The sequence below is a fragment of the Polyergus mexicanus genome, unplaced genomic scaffold (assembly GCF_030449975.1).
Source record: "Polyergus mexicanus isolate NDT 795.1 unplaced genomic scaffold, iyPolMexi1.0 SCAF_2, whole genome shotgun sequence".
In the NCBI taxonomy this organism is placed as follows: Eukaryota; Metazoa; Arthropoda; class Insecta; order Hymenoptera; family Formicidae; genus Polyergus; species Polyergus mexicanus.
In genome coordinates this window covers 3,302,545-3,322,713 of record NW_027223322.1, presented here as the reverse complement: position 1 = coordinate 3,322,713, position 20,169 = coordinate 3,302,545, and the positions used below count along the sequence as shown (strand labels likewise).

Here is a 20,169-nt window from a genome sequence, read left to right as displayed (position 1 = left end):
AGCTAAAGTCAAATTTGATACTTACTTGACTAAATCGTACTTTTCAGATCGTCGAGTTCAACTTCGCGCTATCAATTCGCATTAATTTTCAGGAGATGCGCCGAGTTCAGAATATTGCGGGGAGACTTCTCATGTAGGAAAAAAGGTGGAAGAGGCGGCGACGAGAGAGGAGGACGGATTCTGATCCGCGAAATATTCGTTCGGACTGCTCGAGAGATCGTTGTCGCGGTTATTATTTTTCGGGGGGGGGGAAGGGGGAAGGGGAGGTAGAAGCCCAGCGGGCGCGAAGAGCACGGAACCGAATCCAGGATCCTTATCTAACCATAAAGCTTAATCCCCTGACGTGGAGGCGCTCGTGCGCTAAAAAGTATTTTACGAGCTGCTTATACGTTTCAGCGGTCACCCTGACACCGAATCCAATTTTCCCGATAGGATCTTTAGTAGGGATCAGGTGTTAGAGGTCTGAAAGGTCCTCCATGTAGAATGTTCGCACACATGCACATTGTACGCGTTCCCGCAGACGATGATTCCTTTTCTCTTTTGATAGATTATTTAAATTTCGGTTTCTTTTTTTGAACAATTTATTACATAACTGTTTTCTAATACGTAAAGATTATTTTTTATATTCATTCTTAGGATGAATGAGTTTTTAATTTTCTTTTAAATAATTAAACATTTGAAATACGAAAAACATCATTAAGGAAAAAAATACGAAGAAAGTATATGACAAAATTTGATATTATTCGTTTCATTTAAATATCACAGCATATTAAAAATAGTTTCTAGTTTTTGCACAGTTTTCAAAATTACATATTAATCTAAGCCATTTATAACAATTATTAACACATATATACGAGCAAAGAGACAAAACAATGATACAGATTTCGTTAGCATTCGATCGATGTGACTTTGATCTACCATCCATCGCCATATTTGAATATTTCTCGTTCCGGCGGCACCACCGGAGGCAGATAAAATGCTTTACGACGCCGAGGAATTAACCCTTGATTTCCGCGCATTACTCTTACCACAGAGTCTACCGAGATAAAGGGGTGGCTGCTTCCTTACTATCTCCGTGGCATAATGGCCGACGAAGAAGGGCACCGTTCATCGTGAAAGATATAATGGAGCCGCGGCGTGGCTGTACCACGGGCCTGTGCATCCGCGATTTATGGTTTCTTTTATTTAGGGAAATAATGGTGCAAGGTTACCGAGGAGCATCGAGCCACGAGCCATCAGCTTTTCGCTTTTCAGAACTAACCGTGACGTGTCGCAAAACTAAAGGTTCTTAAGAACTCTTTTGCTTCTTTCATTTGTTTGTAAAAGACCGAGGTTGAATCTTGTGATTTTAAAGAGCAATTCATTCCTCCCGATCTTTTTTTTTATTTATTATTTATGTAATCTTTTCGATTATTTTTCTTCAATTCGTTATAATACACAATAGTCTCTCACATAGTTCTCATAAGCTATACAGAAAATTGCAAGTTTCCGACAAGCGGTAATTTATTGCGCAAAACTTGGATATCGCGAGAAGAAGTTCTTCTAGTGTTGAAAGAGGATAATCTCCCTAATCCCTCTCTTATCGAACGGCATCCGCAGGATGTCCGCGTCTTTCGCGTGCAGCAGCAGGGATTGTCGTTGAAAGGAAGAGACATAGAGAGATAGAGAGAAAGAGAGAGCATCTTGCATTTCTCATCCTATGGAGAATGTGGGCGCAAGATCTGTGTATAGATACGAGATGGTCCGTCGAGTCGACGGTATCAATATTCATCAGCATCCTATGTTCGGTTGGCTCAAATTCGTAGGATTAGCCGGAAACTTCGCGCCGCTCCCTTCGCGTTGTAACCGCCTGTGCAATGTGCGGCGAGAGAGCACACGTATATACGTATACACGTATACAAATACACACACGCGTGAGCGAGATGGATGCTGCGACATACTCTGTATCGAGGGAGACGCGCGTAGGCGGGCCCCCGGGGCCGGCGTTCGCCACCGTGCGATGCTCCGCCGCGTGATTCTAATCCGGGTAGGCCGGATAGGCGTGTGTGACGTCATATTGCATAACAATTAATCAACGGGCGATAACAGCTAGCCGGCTCTCGACGGAGTGGGAAACCCTGATAATCATTTCACCGGGCAGCTTAAAGTGCCACTAGTTAACGCTAAGCCGATTTAAAAGCGATTTAATATCCGGAATGTTATACCTGGTCGCGGCGTTCGCGAATACTCGACAATAGCGATCGCGCAGGAAGATCCATCGATACTTCGGTCGGTTTCTTAGCTCACATTCTCCAGCATTTCTTAAAGCTATTCTAATTATCTATAGATTTGTTACTTATTCTCGCGTATCATTTTGTAGCTCAGATTACCTGATATCTGCATCGAAGCTGCATTACATGCTAATTTCATTTCTGATTGATATTTCTGATATTGGATAAATAAATCCTAGTATCATGGATTTAGAAAAATCTAATTTTTTAGTTGGACACTTTTCTCGATTACACGAACGAAAAATTTATCAACGGATGTATTCTCGGTGACGCGCATCTCCCGACATTGTGTCGCTAATAAGCGATGGCACCAGCCACATGCTCTCTCTTTTCTGCTTTTCTCTCCGCTAATACATAATGCCGATCAAACAACTGTTTAAGCAGTCCCGAGTTAAGTGCGTTCCATTCTTTCGCGAGTACCATGTCGTCCCTCGATTTGTCCCTAGTCTTTAATATCTACCGGCGGGGATGTTTTTGGCCCCACAAGATTCTCATCAACGCAAATTCTCCTTCAATCCAACAATTTTTCTATTTAAACAAATTTGGTATGATTCTTTTTTCATCTACACTTTTTATTTATTAGATAATATATATATATATTATAAATATATAAGATAGGACGAGAAAATTTATTTTTTGATTACAAGATGACTTATCACGTTTGCAGGAATATCTTTTATCTTTCTTTTTTTCCCCGTTTCTTCAATGTGCGAAAAATATTTGTTAGTTATTGAAAGCTGTAAATCACAACGCTGCTGTCCTGTCACTCGATGATCTTTATTTATCGCCCGCGCCTATCGCGACGGCGATGGCGACTGGAATGCTCTCTCGCATACAGGGTAGGTCAATAGTTTCACGCCGACGAGAACGTGTATATCCCATTTTCGTAGGCCGTTGATTGAGGACAGATGCACGAGTAGGGGAAGTGCACTGTAAAGCGTGGAGATGAGGGTACAGTCGCTTACAATGACCCCGAGAGAAGTACAATGGCGCACCGACTCTCTCTCCAACTCTCGGGGCCACGCTACCGCCGCGATTCGAAAATCACTCGTCTATGACAAAGAGCCATGTTCGCGCTGCCGCAAATATGCCGTAAATGCGCCAAGGAGAATCGATTGTCTAGCGACTCAGTACTTCCGACTATAATCCTATAAGTCGAGTGCTCGATACCGACATGGAGCGCAATTTCCTTTCGCGATATTTTTCGTGCAATAAACAATGTCGTTATAAATTATGATATATTGCAATATAATATTACGGAAAAAAGTTGTTCAGTAATAATATGTATATATGCAATTTTTATATATAATTTATATACATATTATATATGTATTATAATATCATACATATATATGTATATATATATATATATATATATTAATAATATTTTTTATTGTTATATAAAAAAAATATCTTTTATTAATTATCTCTTCTACTTGGAACAGAACATTTGATTTGTCCTGTATCGAAACTCGATAGAAATATATTCACGCTTTTGATATATTTCACAACTCATAACTTTCGCAATATTTGTAATATGCAAGTCTTGTCAATCGATTTTATTAAGCGCCGATGTGTGAGTCGATTTAAAATTTGTTATCTAATATTAAATCATTGCACGGGAGAGGGATTTGCCCAGCAGCGGAAAGTATTGAAATAAACGATGCGCCACAGTCTGATTCGGCGCACCAGGAACGCGGTTCGTTTCCATAAAATCTGTTGCTTGCACCGACGCCCGAAATCCTAATTAAACGGCAGATTCGAAATCGTCGGCGGACCACGTACAAGCTTAATCCGCGCGCGAGCGCCAATAATATCGATCGATCGATGCGTTGAGTTAATTAAATTAAAATACTCGTATAATAGCGTGCCAGATGGCACGACCAGAATATACAACTTGGTATTGAGTAGTCCACCCCACTCGCGCGGCCATCCCCTGACATAATACGTAACTCGTTTAGCCTTGCAGGTTGGCAAAAAAATCGGGGGTAGGGGGATAGCTGGCAGGATTGTCACGGGGTTTTGCTTGGCCAAAGTGTTTAGGGCCTCCCTTCGGTTACTTTCTTGCGACGTTAAACATCGTACGTAATATTTTAACACGTTAGTCACGATTACTTTGTAATATGAAATATCGAAGATGAATGGAGAATAAACAGCGAAATTTATAAATGTAAAGCATAAAAAATATTTTTTTTCATATCTAAACAACAGAAAGGAGTAATGCAAAAGTGTACACATACACATTTACGTCAGTAAATTACGTCAGCGTTACCTCTTATTTTTATATCATTGTTTATATACAATATATTGTTAGTAAATACAGTACAACGCCATAAGTTTACTATGTACAATGTACAATAAAAATCTTAATTTTATATGAAGAATTTATATTTCTCTAAAAATACACACACATACGAAGAATTTTATAAATTATTTTTAGATAGATATTGAGAATCTATAATTTATATTACACATGTACAAGTATATGTATTTTAACGCGATATCTTAATATTTATTTATTTATGCTTCTTATTTAATTTTTATGCTTTGAGCACTTTGTAGAATTCGGTAACAGGAAATCTCTGAGCTGCATATATTGCTTTGCAGATATATAAAAATGATGTATTACAGATTGTTTTTAAAGATATCCCCATCCAAGATCGCTTGTAGAAAATAGGAATCCGCATATTTCAGGAAGACGGCTTGTCGACTACCATGATTATCTATTTACCAATGACAATCGAATGGTTACTTAGTTTCATGGGGTGCGGATCGAACCGCAGTTTAGCATTACGAAGGCCCAAGGCAGGTCGTTAGCGGCGTTGTCGCAACATATGCGCTCGGCAGACTCCATATGGGCTACCATGGACCCAGATCCAAAGCCCCCGGTGTCCCCCTTACGCGGGATCGATACCATTTCGCTCCTTAATCGGTCTGCTTTGCGGCTTTACTCCATACTCACTATTACATCCGGAATACATTCAAGCTGGATATTTTACATAATGGAAGACAAGAAAATTTTTAGAAATCAAGTTTTAAAGATATATAAAAAGGAAAACATTTTTTTTGGTTTAATTAAAAATTTTCTCGTGTAATAAAATTTCAATATAATAGAATAATAAATCCTGTAATAAAGTTTTAATATAATTTAAGAAATTTTAAATGTTAAGATATACAAAGAAATATTACGCGTCAAATTAAATTTCCGGAAAAGTCGATCCCAAATTGCGATCAATATATTTATATATAAAGAAGAGTAAGAAAAATTAAAAATACTTTTTTTATTATAAAATTAAAAAATGATAATTTTTAGATTCGGAAATTGATAAGTTACCGTACTTGTTAAATTCCCGATACGTTACAGAATAAAAAAATATTAGCTGATGTATCGAAGCTAGGCGATATTCGGGAGACACGATCATTGAGGGCTTTAAATGCGACCGTATGAGACCGGGTGACTAAAAACCAGATATTTTCTATAACCGTCACGCAATGGTGATACGCGCCGGCCAGTAAAAACGCGGAGATGAGTTTGTGCAGCAAGTGCACAAAGTACGGTGCGCACATCGAATACCCGGGAGAGGGGGAGAGAACGGTAGCGACCCCCGTGGAGAACGTACGGGCAGTGAGCAGGTTGACTAGCTTTGTCCATGGTCGATGATGACGATGGGGTCGGTCTCGGCACAGATGGGCCGCTAATCTCATTGAAAACTCATGAGGACTCTCGGGCAGAGGGAGGCGGCCGTGGCGGTACTGCTAGGGGGTGAAAGCCTGCCCCCACAAGTCTCAGCGAGGCCCTCCTCGCTTCATGGGGGCCCAAGGACCGTGCTAACCACCATATGTCCTACGTATATGCATACTCATGTATGCCCGTGATGCATGTTTACGAGAATATGTTGCGGAGTTCTTGGATAGGCGCATACAGCTAGAGACCCGCATCCCTTTCCTTACCCCCTTTTATGTAGTAAACACGTGATCTACGATCGAGATATTATGATCGGTCATCGTGTCTTACCTGTCGGATCGAATATGCACTCCTTTTATCTCGAACATCGCCGGAAAACCGTTTCAGGATTATGGTAAATCTGTACACAAGTTAAGTGATTTATCAGATAGAGATTAGGATGATCCAATAGAGATTTAATCCCCGTTTATTCTAAGGGCTGAGATAATCTAGTTTCTCTATTATGAAAGATATTCATGTGAGTATTTTCGCAAATGTCTGTAAATTTATATGCCCGCTAATCGAGTCCGGTAATCGTAAGCAGCTAATAACTTTCTTATTTTTCTGTCGTGAATAAAAAATAGCACCAGTAGAAAAGTTATAAAGTTTATACGTGGAAATGATATCATGGTATCCTGAGCAGAATCATTCTGGAGCGATATCAAACGCTCTTGTTACTGGACAATCCCTAATTATCGCGTTTCCCGCACGCATAGTATACATATTTAAGGTCGCGTCCACCGTTAAGATCACCGTAGCATAACTCCGCAGCCGGTTCTCTCTCCTATCTCATGCATATTCCTTCTCGTTTAACAAACACTCGCCGTAGACCTAGACGAAGAGACAAAGAGAGAAGAAGACTCACGGGATCGCCGAGACGGGACGGAACAGAGAAAGAGATATAGCTCCGGCACGCACTTTCAGGCATACGGGGTTGCTTTACGAGCGGACAACTAAGGTATGCTCTGGATTTCAACCCTACCCGAGTCCCCTATTCTCATCCCTTTCCACCGGGCCAACATATCTTTCGTAACGCGGTTGCCACAGCGAACCAGAGATTTTATACCCTGGCATCTCCTGGAAAGCCCGATGCATCCACCGTGACCGAGCACTCGTCGCACTCGCTGCCTCCGGGATGCTGCACGTAAACCTTCGGGAACTAAGCAGCTACCAACTGGTGGCCGTCTTTGTCCTCGCAGATGGTAAACCATTAAATAAGGTTCTCGGGATAAAAATTTTTTAATAGAATGTAATTAAATTTGCGAAATCTTTCCTTGCAAACAACGAGAAAAATACGACAAAGAATTAGAGAGTTATATTTTAGAAAGAGTTTACTTTTTATTAAATTTTACTAAAAGACTTTTTAGTGAAAGTTCACCTTTAGTAAAAGATCTTTTAATATGTTCAATAAAATATATATAATGAAAAATATGTTGCGATCTTCTTCTAGAAAAATTTTAATTTTACATAGCTCCTTCTGCTTTCGAGATTACGCTTCGACGATTTACATGCAAAAAAAAAACTAACAGACCTGTTATGCCGATACGAAAAAATCGATGCAAGATACATCAGGTTGACAAGGGTGACTCTCGAAGATCAAACGTGATCAGTTCTGACAGCGCTGTTAGGGGCGATGGACAATCGGCGGATCAAGAGATAGCGAAACCCGATATCTCGTACATATGCTCGGGCGTAAATGCATTCGCGAAATATGTTCTACGAATTTACGATCTACAGACGCGGTGGCTTCATCACTTTCACTTATGTTTGGATGTAACGACAAAAAAATCTGTTTAAAAAAGAACATAAATATATTGTGTTGGTTTCCTTAAATTTTAAAGAAAATAAAAACTATTCAAATTTTAACTGTAAAAATTGCATATTAGTATCTTGCAAATAAATATTTATAATTATTAAATACTTCCCAGATATATAGCTCTTTATTTATTTTTATATTGCAAACATTGATATTTTTATATAAAACAAACATAAAATTTGTACATATCGTTGCAGTAATTCAATGCTAATATATTTCTTTTAAATACGATTTTGTAGCTTATAAAAATATATTACAGCTTATAATATAATTATCGAAACAATTATACGTATCGTAAAATAAATGTGTCAATTACACACAGAAGTTATTAGCTGTTTTCAAGCTGTTTTAATCAAAAATGTACACAATATTGTTCTGACAATGAACTTTTAGAATACGCCGTTTTTAGTGTACGCAGATAAAATCCTACGCCCATCGAAATGTCAGGAGGGTGCGAGTGTTCGATTTGTTCTCGCTCGCGGAATATGCATGACCTGACCGTCGCAGGAAAACCGAGTGACGTATGCGATGTTCTTCACGCATCACGTCAAGATACATACATATGTATGTACAAGCGAGCATATGTGCCGGTAGCCGATCATGCATGCGTTCCGTCGCGAGCAATCTCTGAAAATTCTCTATTGCGTTCTCTCTGCGTTCGCTCGAACATATGATTTATTTCGCTGCTGATCGAATTATTATATAGTTTCGTATTATATCGATATTTCGCAATTATAAAATGTGTTTTGGATATAACGAGAAAAGTTTAAATTCACGATCGTAGAAGATGTATAGGAAATCTCAATGGGATGTCAAGTTTCGATTAGAAGGTTAAAATCTCGACAACATCCTTCTAGTTACATCTAAAGTTTCGTCGACCAACAAATATATGACACTAGGATATTTCTGATTTTTATTAATGTCATGTTTCTGTCGTAAGATTCCGTCTTGTACTTTCTTGAAAAGGACTTGCAATCTTGTTGGAAATTTCGTTTCTTCGTAAAGTTAAATCATACGGGCGACTTTTGGGATATCTAGATTCTTATTTCACAACTTCTCGGCGAGTATTTTGCAATTTCCGATGTAAAGTACACGTTTGAGATCCTTTCTACTATACGTTTATTCAAGATTTACAAATTACAGATTTACAAATGCATCTTGCATTTAATTTTAGAAAAAAAGATTTTATTTTCTAAGCGTCAATATATATAAATAATATATATAAATATATATAAATAATTTTATCAAAGATGTATAAAATTTGTCAAATTATTGGTCGGAAATTAGTTGAAATGGAAAAAAAAAAAAAAAAACCTTTTTTGTGCAACTATATTTTTATTCAAGAAGTAGTAAAAAATCTCATCTCGAATTATTCGATCAATTTCGCGATGCAAATTATAATTGGAGATTTTTTGAACAATCGTTGCTAGAAATGCTGCTATAAGAAATATAAAGCTCAGAATGTGAAAAATCGTGATTGAGTAAAAATCACGACATCGTTGTAACTCGTGATCCTTCTTGAATACGGTGGAACACAGGTGTTCGTTTGGTTTCGACGTATCAAGCATGTCGAGGACCGGCTGAGAATCGAGAGATTCGGACAAATTACTCGCGAGACCAGACTTAATCTATGTCGGTCCATCTCCAGGGAATGCCGGAAGAGAATCAAGGTCGCATCTGTGAGATCCGGAGCAACACCAAGCTCGTCCTGGGTCTTTTCGCGCTAAGATTGATGACGCCGCGCGTTCTCTTTTTCTCTTTGTCGGTCGGGCTCTTTCTCTCTTTCTCTTTCTCTCTCTCTCTCTTTCTCTCTTTTTCTCTCTCTCGCGGCGGGGTGACGCGATATAGAAAGACTCGACAGCAGTGAAGGAAAGATGCGATTTCTCGGTGCAAATGAGACATCTCCGCCCGTGAGAGCAGCCGGAGAGCTCGTAGTTGATCCTTGGAGCGAGCGGAACGCTGTGACAAATGTTCCGCGACATTGGTTCAGGAAGTCTCATGATGTATCTCAGTCCATCCGTTTTGCGTGGCATAAATAAGTGCCTTAAACCACTTTAAAGTTGATGGGATCTTTTTAGTTTATTCTTTTTAAATCTTCAAAGTAATGATCTTTTTGATATGAAACTTGGATACGGTACTGAAAAAATTTGATATGATTTAGATGAAATCGAGAGAGAGAGAGAGAGAGAGAGAGAGAGAGAGAGAGAGAAAGAGAGAAAATTGACTTATTCATCGTGTAATATAGTTATCCTATCATTTTCTTACGTACTTTTTTCGCTATCTATTTTCACTACTGCCGAAATCTTAGTTTATAAAAAGATTTCTATTATTAATCATATCATTTAAAAACTATCGATAACATTTTTTTATAAATAGATATATTTTTATCTCGAGATTTCGACATAAATGAGCTTTCGCATTTAATGACGCAATTTTTGAAAAATATCATAAAATAGGAATAATGTAGATATTGATATCCGTTTCGCGCATCGTAGAAACGCAAACGTAGTGAAAAGATAGTCGCGCGATTCGTTTCGGCTAAAACGCGTCCTCCTCGAGAGGAAAGAAGCCACGAGAGAGTGAATCCCTCGTGGTAGGTCTCCCGGCGTCGTCCATCATTTGTCGGAACGGCGAAACGCTCGGTAGGTTCGGGTTTTCAGCGCGGTGGAGAGATCTGCATAGCGCGAGCCGGCATCTCGGGACGAGCGAGCTAAGTGCGGGATTATGCAAAGCAGCGGCCATACAGTATAAAAATACGGAGCGACTCCGCGCCATCTTTTCCGGACCATTCTAATAACTCCCTCCTCCATCTTCCTCTACGCCAACCTTTCTCCAACTACCCTATCTACAACCGACTTCTCGGCCACCGCCGAAGGGAAGAATCGACCGATCGACCAACCGATCGACCCCCGAGTAACAGGCTAAAAGATTTCGGCAAATATAATCGTAAAACTGTCAACGAGAGATTGCCACGTGCCCTCTTTTGCGAACTCTGACCCACATTACGCAGATAGGGACATTGCATCTCGGCGAAAAGTATTAATGAGGAAAAAGGGAATCTCTTGTAGTTATGGATGAACGATCTTTGCAGAGTGTTTTTCTTATTTATTATGGCTAACGACCGTTCGAATTTTAATTGCAAATAGAAAATGGTTAACCTAATGTATAGAGATTTTTAATTATTGATATGATTAATAACTGCGAAATAAAAAAAATATATGAGTGAATATAAAGTAATAAAATTATTAACAAAATATAATTATTGTAATTGTAGATGGTAAGAATATCACTTTTATTAAATTGTTAATTATGAATAAAAAATTATTTTGCAAATATACTTGCATTTGATAGGAATATCGCGATTTATTGAAATTATAGATAACGAATGCGCATCAAACATTTCGTCGATACGCACACGTTAGCTCATCTTTTTCTCTCTTTTCTCCACCATCATCAATACGAATTAAACCGGCGTTAACAGAACGCACTTAAGAGCACATGGCGCTTTGGTCCACCGAGTCATCCTTATGATAAACGAGCCGCTTAGTATCTACCCGTTAATTTCTTCGTTCCGCTATACGCTCTCGGTTTTAGCAGCGATAAACGTAGACAACAGATGTAAGCGGGATATTTTATACATTCTGCATTCCAACAATATCGAGATATTTTATCAAAATTAATTAAATTCGAAAAATAACTTTTTCCAAATATGTGAAGTTATTTATATTGTATAATAACAAAATTCAAGACATGGACGAGATAGCTAAATTGCTCAGGCGATCGAACTATTCTGAGAACAGATGTAAGCGCTATTCGCCAAGGAAAACGCTCGAAGAAAGATATCGCGCCGTCGTTCTACGTCCGCATAAAATCAGGATCGCGCGCGCCACTTTCGGCGCGACTTCATCGCTTAAATTCGGGAACTTCTCGTCTAGGCGGCTCACGTTTACGGCGCGTGGTCGAGGCGCGAGATAGCGGCGTCCGATAGCGCCCGGCTGGAAGTCGCATTAATTTTCCTCGGTCGACTCCCTCGCGCGACGCTGCTCAACCGCCCCGGGGGTGGCTGCTTCGCGAAACGAGCACGCAAGGGACGTTTCTCCCGCGACGGTGGCATTTAGGTAAGGTATTCACGTAACACATAAGCAACCGCCACGCGCAACCCACCGTGTGCACAGAGATAAGAGCCGAAGGTGGCATCTTAGGCGCTGCTTCGAATAGAATAGAATTAAATTCCCCGGAGCAACCGCAGAGAGAAGGAGAGAGAACGTGCGCGCGACTCGATATCGCTGGGACGATATCAACAAGAGCGGGACAAACTTCTCTCGTAGAACAGATAGATAGACGTACAGATAGGGGAAGATGCGTGGGGGAAGAATGGCGTTGAGAATCCTGATGCAGTAGGTAAGACGTTGGCCAAAGGACATCATTGCGCGAATGCAGTTTATTTATAAGACAAAATTAATCAAATTAATCGTTCGATAAAGCACATCTAAATATTTAATAAATTGTTAGAATATAAAAGACCATTTATATTTGCGATATGAATTATTGATAATGTTTGTTTAATTTGTTCCAATGGACATTCTCTTTCGCAAGAATTTCGGCACAACAAAATTACTGGAGAATGTTTAAATAGCACAGTCGATTCATTTGGTATTCATGGTCCCGTCTATAAGTCGAGGAATCGCCTAAACGTCCGTAAAATCTGAATCTCCCGCTTTCATCTCGGCAATCTCTCTCCTCTCACTATGAGTATGTACACCACGCCCACTTATTTCAACAATCCTCTGAACTTATCGCGCATTCAATTTGTCAGGCCGAGACCACCCTGTTTCAAGAATTTCTGAAGAAGCACTAACCTTCTCTCATCTCTCACTATATTTTTTCATTCCGCGTATATTTTGCTTTATACAAATCTGCAAAAGGGTCAAATAAATTACAATTTTAAATTAGAGACGAGAGACATATATTGTTCATATACATAAAATCTGTTTAATATAACGTACATATCATAGTTTCTCAGAATTTTATGTCTCTACACATATTTAAATATTGACAGAGTTTCGAGATATTTTGAATTTTATTAACTTTTAGAATTTCTAATTTATAAATTTTTGATTTTTTAAATTATTGTCTCTTTAAATTTCTGTAAAACAGAAAATCGCGGAAGATCGTTACGATATTTTTACTAATATTTAATTATCGATAAAATGATCGAGATAGAATTATCGAGTACTGATATAAATTTTTGCTTCTACACGTTTCTTGCTTTTCAACAACACGGATGGTAAAATTTTAATGGAAAACCGAGCGTGCGGCCAAAGCGGCCGGAAGGGAATCGCGATGATTCTGTGAAATATGGCTCAGAAGCGAGCAGGTTTTCGGCGGGGCTGTGTTAATGGGTGATTGATAAACGACCTTTTCTCATCAACTGCATCGACTGCATATTTATCACGTGCCGCCCCGACAGAAACGCGCGCTGCACTTGCAGCCGCGTCAGCGATGCGAGAAGTGGATGACATTACTCCCTTTGCGAAGCGCAAAGCATCGCATAAACGAAAAAACAAGTTCAAAAAGCACGCACGAAAAGTAGATTTTTCTACGCTTAAAAAAAAGGGAAAGATTCATAAAGAGAAAATTATATTCTCTCCTCCACTCTCTCCAATTAAAATATTTCCAGAATTTTTACGACGATCTGTTTTCAGATAAATACACATATACGAATACACGTAGAAATTTGTATAAATTATTCGATATAAATTAATTAGCAATTGAAAAATTTTAAATATATCTTTTTTTATTTTTTACATCTTTGAAAATGAAAAATAAAATAAAATTCCAAAATAAATAAATTTTTTTTATAATTCTTGAACACATGAATCTGGGTGATACGCAATCACATGGAAACATTTGCTCTCGACGACATATTAATTTCTCGTATGCAGAAGTCAATGGAGCCAAAGTATACGCATTATGTAAGGTGTCCGGTTCGTGGAGCTACGTAACAGATACTATCTGTGTCAAAGTACTGCCCTATGCAGCACCAAACATCGATATTAAACGGCCCCTTTGACGAACCCACGTTCGGTGTTAACAGCTCATGCGTGTCTGCCACGTGTCGAGCGCCGTCGGCTCGCCCGCTCGTGCGTTTAACTTGGTCGAATTAGGCGGCGCGAAACTTGCCCTCTTTCTGCCCGATTTACAGGATAACATGGCCAGACGGTGGCAAAGTACGATTCTCACGCGCGCAACGTATTTTTCTACTTGAGAGATTTAGATTAGTAAACTAAGTGAGACGAATTTTCAGTTTGCGCGTTGCAGTTTCGTGAGAATAGGGGTAGGATAAAATAGAAGAAAAAGAATGTGTGACGCGAGAAGAGAATATGATATGTATCATCATTTAAATTAATGATTTTCCAATAGTTTTTAGGATTTAGTAGATACATTAATTAAAGTATTTACTCTTTTTTAAGCAAAAGCAATTTGCAATCAATCAGAATTTAGAGTACATTTCTTTCATCTCTTTTCTGTGACATTTCGCATATTATATCGTTGGAGGATAGGATGAAAAAGAAGGAGGAGGATGAAAAAGAGTAAAGTTTCTTTTCTCAAAAACGCTGTTTTACGCAAAGCGAGACAGAAGGGTGTAAAATGGAATTAGAGATCGGTATATCGCCATCTCTTCGAGTTCACGGAGAACGGCGCTGTATATGATCGGCAATAAATATAGTTCATAATCCAGGAATGGCTGTGCCAAGATACAGAGACGTTTCATAGCCGCCCCGTCGTGCGACGCGTGTCACATGTAACGTCCTCGTAACGATTCCCTTGCGACTTTACGACTCCGAATTAGGATTAGACAGTCGGCTGTATCGCGCATTGCGCTATCTGCTGTGCATGAGGCGGATAGTTTAATTTATTCCGCGCGTGAATCGCCGAAGAATCATCGCCCAGGGAGTATCTCGCCGTTCGTGGCGTTCGAATTTATCGTTTATTACTGAGATTGTTTCGCGCGATCGGATCTTTTAATTTTCAATAACTTCTTAATCATTTACTTATACCGAGGCACGTAACTGCCACTTTTCTTATTCGGAACTTCAATGTATCGGTGAGTAAAAAAAGAAAAAATCTCTCAATGTTTCTGAGGTATCCTGTATAAGAGATATAAGAAACGGTGATGTTCTTCCATAAATACTAGTTCACAAGTCTCGGCGCCGGATACAGAATAGCGCCAATCGAAAAGTCATTACAACTTTTTGCCGACTCAATCAAGAAGTTAATGTCCTTTAACCTCGCGGCATTCCCCGTAGGATTTGCCGGGATCTCGGGAATCGCGTAAGAAATCGACGGCTCTCACATGCCCGGTAAAATAGATCACCGGCGTATGATTGATCGCCTATTGGCTCTGTGGCTGGTTTTTGCCCACTTTATCCGCTTGTATCGAGAGTTATATTTCCGACATGAAACTACGATGCCACCCATCTTGACTTATTTCGAGGTTTACGTGCGGAATCTCATGAAAAAAATTAAATCAAACGATTTGTGTCGATGAAATAGTGTTTTAATAATTGTACACTCGAAATGGGCAAAATAATAATGAACAAATAATCAAAAATAATTTGAGAAACATTTCGTGAACAAAATCGAAAATGCGGTCCTTGTAATTAATTGTAAAGAAAAGAAAATAATTGATAAGATGTGTAAGAACAGAAGTAATACAATATATAAATTATACATAAAGTTATTTGTCAATCAATTTACGGTAAATGATAATTTCTCGCGAAACAATTCAAAGTTTCTCTCAAACGGATTCGCCCCATCGTCATCGTATCTTCATCGGCAGACCCGGGTCGTCTGCCGAACGTCCAATATAGCCATGAGTCGGCCATAAAAAAGGAGCGGAGATCGGGACGCGGGCGTTAAAAATATTCAAGATCGTTTGTCAGGCTGAATTACAGCCCCCGGTCGTACCAATTCCCCTCCTTCCTCCTGCCATCCTCTTCGCCACCCTGGCGAAACGGAATTCTGCGGAACGCGTTGCGCAACGCGGAGAGGGTAAGGCAAAGTCGGGCGGAGGGAGAGAGGGTGGCAAGAGTCGACGACGACAACGACGACAACGACGACGACGACGACGACGACGACGACGACGACGACGACGACAACAATCCCGGGCACATGTGTCGAACCTGAAATATGTAGGCGTGGTCTGGATGCTGTTAGCAGACGCATCCCGACGAGCGAATATGTTCACCCCTTTGCTATGCTCCACCCCCGTATAACATTGTGAACGTCGTCATTGGCCGGTGCCACCCTCGTTGCGCCTCCACCTGCCACGATCGCGCTACCCTCTGCGACGGCTACCCCTAAATACGGGGGATGCGCGAACGGCATTCTCATTTTAACGCGAACAGCCGATGCGGCTCCGAGTGTTCGCCACTTTAGTGTACCCCGGACTGCACACCGGATTGGTGGATCCGTTAAAGGATTGATTTCGTCTCTCGTTGCTTATCACGGGCTACGCGTGCTCGCGAGGTTTCGGCGAGACAGCCTTGTGAGAAAAAGTGCGGTCTAATGTCTTAGAGAAGATCGAAGAAGCACCGTAAGGGATGGAAAACGTGATCCAGCTAGTGTAGCCGCGTGTATTTGGAAGAACACTTGCCATCGTAATCCGGTAAATAATTTTTATTCTACTCTCTTCTCTCTCTGTCTCTCTCTGTTTCACTCTTTCTCTCTGTATATTTATTAATTGTATATAATAAAATACAAATATTTAAAATGAATTACCAAGATTTTTAAAAAATATTAATCTTTTAAATGATTCAAATAATTTTTAGAAGTTTCTTAGATATCTTAGATTAGATTATTGAATTATTTGATATTTATATGTTTGAGACTGTGCCTTGGAATGCCATTATGGGATAGTCGATTAATTGATCTAATGTTCTTATATACTATTGAAACTCAGGTTATGGCATTAATTTTCCATAGAAATTAATTATTAAAGACTAATGGATAATGTGGAAATAAGTCATATTATATCGTATATTTAAAAAAAAAAAAATGTAATTGTACAATAAAATATGATTTTATGCTATTAAAATCTCTTTCTATCGTGATTTATGAATATTTTTCTTATTTTACAATCACAATACAAATTTCTAAAACTGAAATTTTTCTATGATAATAATTTTATATAAATAGCAAGTGTCCTATATAAATGGTATATCAATTTTTAACATGTATATTAGTATTTTTTTAAAATAAAGTTTAATTGCGATATGTATTTCACTCAACATAATTAAGCTGTAAATGCATTATTAAATAAAAAAATTGAATATTAGAATGTTCATTCAAATTGCTATATATTTTCTGAAAAGCTCTTATTTTCAATAAATTACCTTGATATAAATAATTTTATTTTAAATCAAATATATTTATTTATATATGTATAATATAATTATCGAATTTATTTTATGACAAGCATAAGAACATTTTTTTTTAAATTTTATTGCATTAGATATAAAAATCTTATTTCCATTATTTTATACTTTTTCCAAATAAAGAAATGTCTATCTCGCGTTTTAGCTTTTCTCGACTATTCTGATGATACCAATCTTGCTTTGCTCCGATTTATGCTCCTCGAATGTAGGACAGCTGGGCCAAGTGTATCGAATCTTGGGCGATCAATCACTTCGCGCCGATGCGACGTTTACACTCATTGTCCACCCTCCGTTATTGTTTCGCAGGTCGATCATCCGGAGCGAGCAGGATGACAATGGAAGATCGCACGGGTGGCATCGACCGCGCCGCCCCCGCGACCTCGACGCCGGCCACGACGACATTGACGTCGGCGTGCCCCGCGTCTATCAGTGATGTCACACCCGACGCCTCGTATCCCCTTCAGCGCGCTAGCAAGCGCTCCTTCGACGTCGCTTTCCTGGTAGCGCCCGACGAGAACCTGGCACGTCGTCAAAACGAAAAGTTGCGATTGATATCCGGTCGAAAGGAGCGTCCTCGAGATGACATCTCTGTTGATAACGTTCTGGATGCTGATAGACTGCCGCAAAATCTCACCATCAAACACTACGATAATGATTCCGGCGGTTCGGAGAGAAGGAGATTGTTGCAATGCACGGAGAACTCACTGAGTCCACCCTACGTGTCGCCGAGAACCTTGACGCCGACTTTGCCGGGACTTTCCCCGGACACCGACGGAAGGAGATACACATCGACTGGTAGTCGGTTTCAGAAAACTCCGAGTCCACCTATCTTTGTCGGTCATCAGTCTATGCTGACCACCTGCCCGGAATCGGCAGATTCTTCGGTCTTGTCCTGCGCGAAGGTCTACGAAACTGGTATCCCCTGCGTGACCGATCGCCATGGCGAATCTCGCAGTGCTTTTACAAAGGTCAACCTAATAGGACAACGAAATGGCTTCAACGATGACAGCCAAGCATCACCTAGATCATCGATATCGCCGGACGACCGCGCGAGCTATCAGAACAGCGTCAGTCCGCCGGTGGTGTCGTTGGCCGGAGCGGCGAGTTACAAGTACGCGCCGTTTCCTACCAAGATGGCGTATCCATTCCTGGCAGTGGGAGCGGAGACCGGTCAATCGGGATTGTTGGAGAACCTGAAGATCCCGCAGATTGCACAGCCGCCCAAGGTGCCCAGTCCGAAGGTGCCCGCTTTTCGACCGGATCTCCCGCCGGTCTATCCTAATCTCTCCTACAATCCCATTTCCGTTTTCCCGCCGATGGCAGACGCTCTTGCCAGACCACGATTTCTGGCCACGGCCGCCGGGGTGGCCGGCCTTTTGCCGCCGTCATTCGCCGCTCTGACCTTGCCGGCGCAGAACGTCTGCGCCAAATGCAATTTGTCGTTCCGGATGACCTCCGACCTGGTCTACCACATGCGCTCTCATCACAAGAGCGAGAACTTGGGCGAGTCGGCGAGGAGGAGGAGGGAAGAGAAGCTTAGATGTCCCGTATGCGACGAGAGCTTTCGCGAAAGACACCATCTCACCAGACACATGACCGCTCATCAGGATAAGGAGAGCGACGGTATCGTCGACCAGGTCGAGGTTAAGAGGAGAGCCACTTCCGTTCACAGTAAGTGACGACGAAAATTGCCGACCGAGGACGAGCTTCTAACGGCTGGCTATTCCTTTGAATAGAAGAACTGAATCGATGAATAATGGGAAGCAGTAGACTATGACTTTCTTAGATATTTAAACGATAAAATCGTTATTTATCGTTACATCTTATCAATTGAGAAAGAAATTGAGATATTGCTTCTTGCGAAAAAAAAAACACATTTCAGCTACGTATCGGAAGTATGCAAATCTAATCATCTTATCATCTTCTCAGTAGTTGCGAAAAATTTTTGTACATTTCTTCTATCATGAATATATGTGCGTTTGCAGATTTCGCTGAGTTACTTTTTATCTATGTATTTTGTAGTAAGATTATTAGAAAATTAATTCTCTAGAAAACCGCATCGACAAATTATTTAAATAACAAGTAATTGAAAATGAAAAGTTTTCTCCGGAAATTAAAATTCAGCAATGTGCGAACATACAATATATGATAAAATCTCATTTTTTATTTAATTTTAAACCGACTTTGTTTTGACAGAATTATATTCTTGAAGCATTAGTTACAGATGTATTCTTATTATAGAAAATTAACAGTTTACGATAAAAAAAATTCTCTCTCTTTCTCTTTCTCATTAAGTAAAAATTAATTTAGAAATGAATACAAAGAACTCGTAGATAAAAGACGGCTCAACGAATCTGCGACATTATGTATAGATGTATTATTACGCGATACTTACATTGTATACTCATCTACGATACAAAAATTTAATGTCTATATAGAAATTAATATCTGCGAATTCGTGATGTATTCTAGTTTAACTCACGCACTGCGATCAAGACATTCCCTGTCTAGTCAATATTAAGTAGGAACAATTTGTAAATAAATTTCACTCTTAAAATAAGTAAAGTAAGAGTTATTCATATACTTTGAGAGAAAAAGAGTGAAATGTAAATAAATTAACACAATCTATATACTTTGATTCTTTTAATTAGAATTATTCTTGCCACGCTAAACAAATAATAATTAAATTAATCAGTTTAAAACGTAAAAAGAGTCATAATTTTCAGAAAATGGAGTGTTTATTAATATATTAATTGTGTATGCGCGCAGACAATTAATATATAAATAAGATATCATTTTTTAAATATCACATTTAAAAGTCGCGAATATTATATTTATATAATATATGAGAAACAGGATAGAGTTTTATACTCCTTGAAAATCATTTTGAAATTTTTTGAGAAGAGAAGGTAGGAATAT

General features: G+C 39.4%; 1 protein-coding gene across 1 annotated transcript; it reads left to right on the top strand.

Annotated features, from left to right (window-relative positions):
• The first annotated feature begins 16,397 nt into the window (after positions 1-16,397).
• On the top strand, positions 16,398-19,004 carry LOC138942839 (uncharacterized). Its single transcript, XM_070313309.1, has 2 exons — positions 16,398-16,481; positions 17,557-19,004. The coding sequence occupies exon 2, from the start codon at positions 17,580-17,582 to the stop codon at positions 18,927-18,929; it is 1,350 nt and encodes a 449-aa protein (XP_070169410.1). The 5' UTR covers positions 16,398-16,481; positions 17,557-17,579; the 3' UTR covers positions 18,930-19,004.
• Positions 19,005-20,169: the final 1,165 nt, after the last annotated feature.

Excerpts from the sequence above, each read along its gene's own strand:
- LOC138942839 (XM_070313309.1), top strand. The coding sequence starts at position 17,580 with ATGACAATGGAAGATCGCACGGGTGGCATCGACCGCGCCGCCCCCGCG.